This window comes from Dunckerocampus dactyliophorus, chromosome 2, assembly GCF_027744805.1.
Source record: "Dunckerocampus dactyliophorus isolate RoL2022-P2 chromosome 2, RoL_Ddac_1.1, whole genome shotgun sequence".
NCBI lineage: Eukaryota > Metazoa > Chordata > Actinopteri > Syngnathiformes > Syngnathidae > Dunckerocampus > Dunckerocampus dactyliophorus.
This window is the reverse complement of record NC_072820.1, coordinates 13,124,131-13,133,897: the sequence shown is the minus strand read 5'-3', so window position 1 is coordinate 13,133,897 and position 9,767 is coordinate 13,124,131. Positions and strand designations below refer to the sequence as shown.

Genomic DNA, 9,767 nt, shown 5'->3' with positions numbered 1-9,767 from the left:
CGGAGTCCAACCCTCACTGGAGTCCGACTTATTGCCAGCAATGCCGCCCAAGCTCTGAAAATCCTTTTTTTATTTATTGCTTATTACTTCTACGCCTAGTGGTTAGGGTTAGGCTAAACATTCATAAAAATGTCATCATAAAATATGCACCGCTGATTTTAGCAAATGTGCAAAACCGGCAGGGGTACAAATGGCTTGTCGTTTTGTCACATAACCAGAAGTGAGCTTTGATGACAAGCAAACGTAATATCTGAATATTTCGGCCGGCATAACTGACCCGGCAACATTCGACTGATATTTTGTTTTCTTATACGCCACAATGACTCCCAGAAGTAATTCCACTTCTCGTAAGTCTAGATGAGTCTTGCAAACCGGAAGACGACTGAGTTATGTGCATGTGTTCTTTCTTCTTCTATGGTTTGGTGTATCACGTGGTTCCGCCTGCGTCTGTCAAAATCACAACTTCATTTTACCCGTATTTTATAGTTTATTTTTCTATGACATCAGTCTGACAAAAATGTTTTATTACGTGAGGAGTTTCATTTTGTTATCGTTTTTCTAACTTCTTTTTGGTGTCATGAACATTAAATATTAGATGATGTCGCACATTTTTTACAACACAAATCAAAAGCACTGAGCCGGATGTTTTGAAAATGTCCACTCTGGTTGGAGTTTTCCCACAAGCTCAGGTTTTAAGGACAAAAACCTACATGAACAGGCCAAACGCATAAAAAATGTGTTTTTAAAATATCCAAATTCGTTTGGACATGGCCGCTTATGCAAATTAGCTGCCCCAGTGCCACTGATAGACTGCAGTCCTATGGGAAACTACTGCAGCAGCAACTATAATTAGCATATTTCATATTACTGTTGGTTTACTATCAAAAAGAACACACATTCAAAACATTGTGATTAGGTTCATAAAAATGATTCAATTTATATGTACAGAACAGAACATATTACACAATTAGCAATATTTTGAGGCCATAATCACACTATTTCGTTTCCGTCATTAATGATGGCATCAAATGCAAAAAAAGAAACGCTGTTGGTAGCCAATTTAACATAAATAGCATAGAACATAAACACTGCTGAAGCAATTGGACATAAACATTAGTATATCTGATATATTACTGAGAGTAGAAAACTTGCAGTTTACACAATAAAACAGAAATATCATACACTTATTTTTTTCTGAATAAATCTGGGACATAATCAATGTCCATACGACTCCATAACTGAAATCTTGAGTTCACTGTGATGGTAAAATCAGCCCATTACTCAAATGGATGTTACTGTTGTATTCAACAAACTGAGGCTTACCAAGTAAGACGTCATCAAGCACAAACAGGACAGCCAAGTATTTCATATGAAATCAATCACAAGAATAAGTGAAATCAAGTACAATTACCAAACATGGATGTGTAAGAAAGCCAATTCTCTTAGGTTGCCAAATGTCTTTACAAAAAGTAGCTGAATTTTGCGCAGTATACTGTATGTGAGATTTCACCTGCTGGGCTATACAACAGTTTTATTTACATTGAAGATGACCTCAGAGTCAAACCACTTCACATTGAAAATGCATGTAATGTGAGAATGTAAATAAAAACCTCTGGAGGCCTGGAAATGAAAGATAATCATCTTCTGCACATTTTCTTCCATCGCGGGTCAAGAAAAACTCCGTAACACTTCAACCGGTAACGACTGGCTGGGTGAACGGGACAGTCCGTACTAGGTGGTTTTAACCAGGTCATACACGTGAATGTGGACGTCGTCGTCGTATTTGATGTAGTACACCGTGGGTTTGGCCGGGACTTGGTAGATGACCAGGCCCGTCCTTTTTAGGCCGTTATCTGTGACATACTCCACCTGTTTACCCACAAGGCTCTCCGGCTCCTCCCCTGGCTTCCTGTCTGCTGGGAGCAGGTGTTTGTTCTCTGCACGGTGACACACACAGAAAGACGAGAAATAAGAGTATTGGAACATGAACAGGTGCTTCCATTAAAACTGCAGCATGAAGATAGTTAATAAATAAACAAGAGCATTGAGTAGAGCAGTGGTTCCCAAATTTTTTACAGTGGCGTACCCCTTCAGACATTTAACCTGAAGCCATGTACCTCCTACTCCTGCACACTTAAAAAACACACATCTTTTGATATTAATTAACTTGAAATATTGAACACAATTAATTTGTATTAATTTTATAGTAATTTCGGGTCAAAAATGTGTATTTTGCATGGTCACATTTTGGATAACATTTCACATGAGCACTAATAAATAGATAAGTAATCATCTAATTAATTTTAAAGTAATTCTGGGTCAGAAAGTGTATTTTGCATGGTTAGATTTTGATAGATTTAAATCTGCATAGTAATTTGTTACCAAATTGAAAGGGAAAGTTTTTAACAACCAAGATAAAGCAGTATCTGAAGTACAAAAATACATACAACCAAAAATAAAGCCTCACTCAAAGTGACATGTTTTCACCGCTGCACCGTGCGGGGACTGGAACACCAACATAAATTCAATCTTTGAGATTAAACACTATTAATGCACAAAATAACTATCAAACTTACTTATTTGTTCATATGAGGCACACAGACCAATGAACAACTACAATGTGTGCTGTCTCCTTCCTGCTCTACTGCGCCGTGAGGCGTTCAGGCACACTCGTAATTGAGAGAGTTAGGCGCTAATTGTTTTGAATTTTTATTCACGTACCCCCATTACAATTGGCATACCCATAGGGGTACGCATACCCCACTTTGGGGAACCTAGGGTGTAGAGCAGGGGTCTCAAACTCGCGGCCCGCGGGCCATTTGTGGTCCACCAAATCGTATCTTGCGGCCCACGACTGGACATCCAAGAGTAGTGTAACTACAGCCGCAACAGCCGGGCAAGCTCGTGTTACTTCCACTCTTACAGGGGCAAGTAAACACCAACACTGAACTAACAGTGGTGTTATCACATGGATGTATTGTGGATTGTATCGTATCATGAGGTTCCCTGACATTCCCAGCCCTACTCTCAATACTTGATGTGGCCCAGCCTCACCCAGACTCTACCTCCACTGGCCCCCAGCGAAATTGAGTTTGAGACCCCTGGTGTAGAGTGAATATGGGTGTCCTGTAGGTGGCCGAAATGTCCGCTGTCTTCTGGATTGGATTCAATGGATTCACATTGCTGGATACATAGTGTACAGTACCATAATGTAATGTTTGATGCCTGATTTGTTTGTGCAAACAATTGTTCCTCACAGGAAATAAAAATAATCTGTTAATAATCTGTATACATTAAAAGAATAGTTGGGATTTTTTGACATGAAGTTGTATGACATCCCATCAGCAGCAGAGCTTATTATTTACACACACACATGAACCGCAATTAGTTTGAAACAGTCTAAAATATAAAAAATGTTTCACTGTGCTTTATTTTGATAAACATGCACGGGAATTACCTGTTTGCCCTGTTGTACTTGCGCATGTATGAGCAGATAAAAAGTATGCTACCGGTCTTGTGCTGACTTTGTTTCGTTTTGTTTCGTTTTGGTTTCGTATTATCGAGAGAATGAAAAATAGTTGGTAGAATGTGTAGCCAATTGACGACAGCTTTTCACAGGATAAGCCTATCGATGCCAACGTGTGTGATTGCTCTCTTTCAATCTCACTCCACTGTCTGGCAGCTCTCACTGCCGCTCTGGCAGAAGCTCGCTACCTTGTTTTTTCCTCTCGTTTTAGCTACAAGTGGCTGTCACATTCATACACGCTAACTTGCTTTTTTAAAGTGTTACTTAGCAATCTTGCTCTCTTATCATTATAATACTTGTGGGTTGTCTTCAAAACACTAGTTGTGTGTCTAAGTTGTGTGACACGTACAGTATATGTCCAGCTTTAAGATAGTGACGCTATCACAGGGGTCTCCCACAGGTAGCTCGTTTACTAGCAGTAGCTCACCACCTGATGTTGAGTAGTTCACCAAAGAATATTTGTTTCAACGCTTACTATTTTTCTAAGTGTTCTACTCAAACATGAATTTATACTGTTTATACAGGACACATTTCTATAGCAAAATTATTTAAAATTGTTTATCTAATTAGGTTAATTATTATTTTGAACTACAAAATATGTTACTGAACAATTAATTTCCCATGCATTCATATTACTCTAAAACAGGCATCACATTTTGTAAAACAGTACATATTTTGTAGTAGTCACATAGTACTATTGGTCTAAACAGGTCAGGTAACAAAAGGAGGCTCGAAATTTTAGACTCTCAGTTTAAGTGCTTTCAGTAACTAAATTAAATTAACAGTTTTGCAATGTTCTGGTTTCATGTTCTGCTGGTTGTTGAAAAACGTTAAATAAGTTATTTAATAAGTAAGTCATAAAAATTATTTGTCGTAATAAAAAAAAAAAATTGCAGACGCAGTAGCGCCACCACCCAGACACAGCGACGGCAGTCCCATGCAGCCCACCACTACAGCTCGAGAAAATCCCAGGGGAAACCCTGCAGTGATTAGGCCTGTCACAATAACAAATTTTGCTGGAAGATAACTGTCCTACAAATTACTGTCAATAAGCGATATTATTGTCAGCATTATTTTCAGACGTTTTTTTCATTAACGTAATGATAATATATGGCATAATAATGCGAGTACACCATATCAAAAGCAATAAACTTTAATTTCTCGAGAGTATTTAACATTGCAATTGGAATGTCAATAGCTTTTAAAGAAAATAGATAACATCATACATAAAAAAACAAAAAAAATACAAAAAAATCCAATGAAAATAAAATGGACTGTCTCTTTTGGCAAAGAATTGCACTTAAATAAAAATCATAACCAAAAAAAAAATAGACTGTCTCTGTTGAGAAAAAAAGCACTGTAATAAAAACCACACACAACAATAAAAACAATAAATAAAATGGAGTATCAAGTCTGTAAACAAAATTGCAAAGGCTGTGCTGCGCCTTGAGCGGCAGTTTTTTTCCCCCAGTTGGGAAAACTGGACAGGATGGTTGTGTTTGAGGTGCACATGCACGTTGGTCGTATTCCCCTTCTAAGTACGCAATGACAGTAATCGATTTGGGACAGCACTACACTGTGAAAATGCATGCACACGGGAGCTAAGTACACATTGCACAGACTATTGAAGTGCACTGACAGAAGTATTCCATTTGAGTCACAGCCTGCGACCACAAAAGCATTCAAATTTTGAGATTGTGTCGTAAAATATGCACATCTTCCCATCAAGATTTTTTTAAGATTCTGCACAAATAGTATATAATAGGCCCAATTTTATTTTGCGACAATACTATGGTAATGCTTATGCACACACAGACAATAAACTTAGGTTACATTACCTGACTCGGGAAGAACACGCAGATCGCCGTCCTTGTAATCGTCCCACAGCTGGTACATGTAGAGCACGGGGTCCTTCTCGTAGGTAATGTAATACCAGTGAGTCATGATGGGGGCTCGGGATAGCACCATGCCTCGCCATTCATTTTTCTCGCCGTCCTCCTTTTCAAACAGATGTTCCACCGCCCGGCCAACCAGCTCTTCCGCCCCAGGAGGCACCTTGATCTTATTATTCACTGCAAAGGACGGACATGACAACTTAATGAGTTCTGGGAACTGTTCAGATCCAGCGCATGCTGACAAAGCGCTATCACAACTGAGAGCTTTATTCAACACTCGGCTAGCACCTTAACATGGAAAGTGTTTGTTTGTCCCACCACAGTGAGTCAAGCAGCAGTTTGCGCAATCTGCAGCGTGTGCTCTGTTATGAATGAGGATCTCTGTCGTACTCTTACTGCAACATTAACTGTGGTCATTAAACATTAACTGGTCACAAGTCACCTACTTCTACTGTATGTGCTATAACATAGCATATTAGCATAACATTATGAGCAATACAGACATCCCTCATTCATGGTGGTTAATTAGTTCCAGCCCGGACTGTGATAGGTGAATTTCGGCAAAGTAGGATTCAATACAGTATTAATAAATGGAACATTTCCATAGTTAGAGCATGAAAAACATGTTTATGAGCTTCTAAAAACAGTTTTTAAAATTAGTAGAGACCTGTAGACATGAAATCACACCCTTATAGTCACCTTTATTGTCATATCACCTAATATAGTAGACATGATAAGCAATAACAAGACATAATAAGTCATCGTTATGGGAAGGTTCCTTGTTGTTGTAGTATCTTGAACATAATGTGGGTCAATTGCATGGCAAAAAGAAAAAAGGTAGACATCAGCCTAGTATCCAGCCACACTATGATGTTTGTCACCTGACTGATATACAGGCCAGCCAGTCTAACGTTAATCTGCCTTACATAAACGTACACTCCGACAACACTGCTTGCTTTGTTTGTACTGCTTGCGCAGGCTACGGGACCTTTGAAGTGACACATGAGACAGTCGGTGCTTTAACAGTACTGTAGCAATCTATCGAGCTAACCAGTTGGCGTCCAATTTATTTACTCTAAACTTAAAAATAGGTTTAAAACTGAGCGGGGTAGAAGGACAAATTAAGAAGGCCAAAACGTACCACTGCCACACAGAATGGGAGGAGAACTTTTTGATGTCGGACTGTTCATCCATGGCTGACTTAAGGCAGGTAATGTCCCATCAATGCAGTATTACTGACGCCTAGTAGTGACCAGAATACTACATATAAAATTGTCTTTTAATATTTTTTGACTAATAATAAGGCCATAGTCAACCATGAACCAGAGATCACTTATTAATTAATTTTTGAAAAACACAATAGAGCGATAGTCGAACCGCGATGTAGCCAGGGATGACTATAGAACTTATTTCTCATTATGCACTTTTAATGTTACTTCCAACAGTTTCCAACAGGTTCTACAAAATATCAGACTGATCCAAAAAAATGTAGGATTATTACTTTGGTGTGAATCACAATGTGGGGGGGAACTATGGTGCTTGGTGGAGGTGTTTGCTCTCCAAGTACTTCTCTATTTTATTTTGCAGCAGGGAGAAAATGTTCTATCACGACACAGAATGTCAAAAAGTGAAATTAAATTCCTTTAACAGTGAAAAAAATGCTAAGGATTATACATTTTATCCGGAATTGCGCCAACTTTTTATGAGGTCTTTCTTAGTTATATGGAAAACCGTTTTTTGTGGAATCCTGTTCATACAATCAAAACAACATTACCTGCTATCAGCAGCCAAAGTCCAACAAAAGCAGAAAGACAAAAATATGTGCGCCCCAAAACTTACCGACTTTCTCGGCCAATAGCTGCAGGTTGGACACTCGGCCATCCTTGAACAGCTCGATGCCGTAGACACAATCAAAGCCGTCGTATTTTACCATGTAAAGGGAGCTGTTGACAGTCAGCCGCTCCAGGACCGTGCCTTTCCACTTGGTCACGTTCCCCTTCTCCCTCCAGTTGTGCTGAATTCTCCGGCCCAGCAGGTTGTCCGGGTCGGGACACAGGGTGGATGCCGAGCTCTCACTCAACTCTTCGCTGCTACGCTTCCTGTCAAATGTTAGTTTTTGCATTTAGACTGAGGATATCTGCAGTGATAGTCTCACATCAATTTAGTAAGAATTCGCACAAAAAGTTAAGCACTACAACAATATGGCTGTGTCTCAATTTGTGCACTTCTGTACTTACACTGAGTCTTTTAAGGGCATAAGGGTGCTCACACTGACAAATACGGCAAAATGCAGTGCACTGTCAGAACCCAGATGTTGCAATCAAAATGGTGACTGCACAGTGCTGGACACTTCCACCCTCAATACTCACCATCTTGGCAACATAGTGGAAGGGGGGTGGTTTACCAAACTAATTTGTTTTTGATAATTGTAAAATTGCAAAGTGAAGAGAAAAAGCTGGCAGATAGTTGATATGCCAATGTTGGCAATAACGCTCAGTCAAGTGGTTGTAATTCAGCATTAAAAAAGGAGAGTAGAAGTGGAAACGGGTAAATATTCCGGTCGTCCAGGAAGTACGCAATGGCCGAAACTGATTTGGACAGCACTACACAGTCAAAAGGCATGCAGTCAGGGAACAAAATACATATTACTCTTCATATAATGTATTGAAGTGTACTCTAAAAGTACTCGATTTGAGACACAACATATATTCTCGTAGTCAATAATGGTCATGAATTTGGCATCTTCAGTTAGATTTGAAGACAGGTTTGTTGACAAATCAAACAGTGTTGGGAAAAATTAAAAACCTGCTCAGTGACATTACCTTCCCCGTTTCTTTGACATGTTTCCATAAAGTCTCACAATCCTGTGAGGGGAAAAAAAAAGGCATGAGGTAGTGAGAGCGACACAAGCTGCTGACAGACCGCTCAACTAACCTTATGTAACCTATGTAAACAATGTTAGGCTTCTACTGTTACAAATATGTGCTTTTTATTCCACATTTGAATATAACATATGCTAAAGTTGTAGGTATCAATACAATACACATTTGAACAGACATATGAACATTACCTGCATGTTTACACATTTGCATACTTAAATAAATGTTAACGCTGTATGTGGACATTCATTTTTGATGGGATTTGACGCAAACTCTAAAAGAATTATGTAACACACACACTCAGTCAACCATTCACATGCAAATTAGCGTGTAACAGTCCCCCACATTACCGGATGTAAACATTAACTGCTACAAGCTAATGCTATCTATGTTAGCCACAAGCTAAATAGCATAGGTTACGTGTTTGTTTACATTTAAATCTGTCTCGCAAATAAATGTACAACTTCCCCACGGCTAACGTTAGCCTCCTCAATGTTGACGTGTCAAAGAAATAAGTGGAAAATTGTTGGCTGTCAAGAACAAATGTCATTTAAAATGAAGTCTGTTGTTTTATCAACGGAGACACGTTTTGTGGAATGTCGCGCCAACATCTCCACTAGTAAGCTAACTAAACAAAAGGAAACGCTTCGCCGTGTAAGCGCTGATTTTGTACCCTGACTGTAGCTACAATCTTAAAAGGGTACAATAAGGACGTATCGTGAAAAATTATTGAATATCTTCAACGACTTCGACGAGTTTATTCGGTAATTGGATATAAAATAACGTATTTGCCCTACCTGATCAATACATTCACGTGTGTTTTTCTTTGAAGGGACGATTCCACCACCTAATGCAGGCTAACTACAGGAAAAGGCTTTAAGGACAACAAATCCCAAAATGCACACACAAAGACTCAGTGCATTCTGGGACTTGAATCTTGTTTGACGTAGTGTTTCCGGTTTAGAAGCGTCACTGTTCTCAGGAAACGGATAATTATTTTCGCCGTTAATACATTATAATACACATTCTTGCTGAAAATATTAGAATAGATACTCCCGTTTACAACTGAATATTAATATACTGAATACATGATGAGAAAAGAAAGATTGTTAAATAAGCCCATTGTGTCTGAATTTATCGGTTTGCTTACTATGATATTCACTAAAGAAAGGGGAAAAAACAGTATTTCAACTGTATGTCATATCGCTGCATGAACGTATTTAGATAAATGTCTGCTTAGTGACCTAATGTCAATGTCAACAATTTTGCCTTCATAGAGCCCAGTCGGTTTTGGTTGAAGTGCACAATTCCAACACTAGATGTCACACTGAACACAACATCTCCTGCATTGACAAAACTTGACATGATGAATTGGCTGGTGAGGAGAGTGGATGATGCCTCATAGAAGAGCTTTGGGGGCTAATTTAACAGCTTAAGGTCATTATATCGAGAGTGCTTAAAATATTA

The 9,767-nt window shown here is 38.9% G+C and overlaps 1 protein-coding gene across 1 annotated transcript; it reads right to left on the bottom strand.

Moving 5' to 3' along the window:
* Positions 1–786: 786 nt before the first annotated feature.
* LOC129177713 (spindlin-1-like) lies at positions 787–9,222 on the bottom strand. The gene is made up of 5 exons (XM_054769113.1): positions 9,098–9,222; positions 8,244–8,285; positions 7,261–7,520; positions 5,365–5,598; positions 787–1,937 (listed from the first exon to the last, which is right to left on the bottom strand). The coding sequence occupies exons 2-5, from the start codon at positions 8,261–8,263 to the stop codon at positions 1,732–1,734; spliced, it is 720 nt and encodes a 239-aa protein (XP_054625088.1). The 5' UTR covers positions 8,264–8,285; positions 9,098–9,222; the 3' UTR covers positions 787–1,731.
* Between the last annotated feature and the right edge of the window lie 545 nt (positions 9,223–9,767).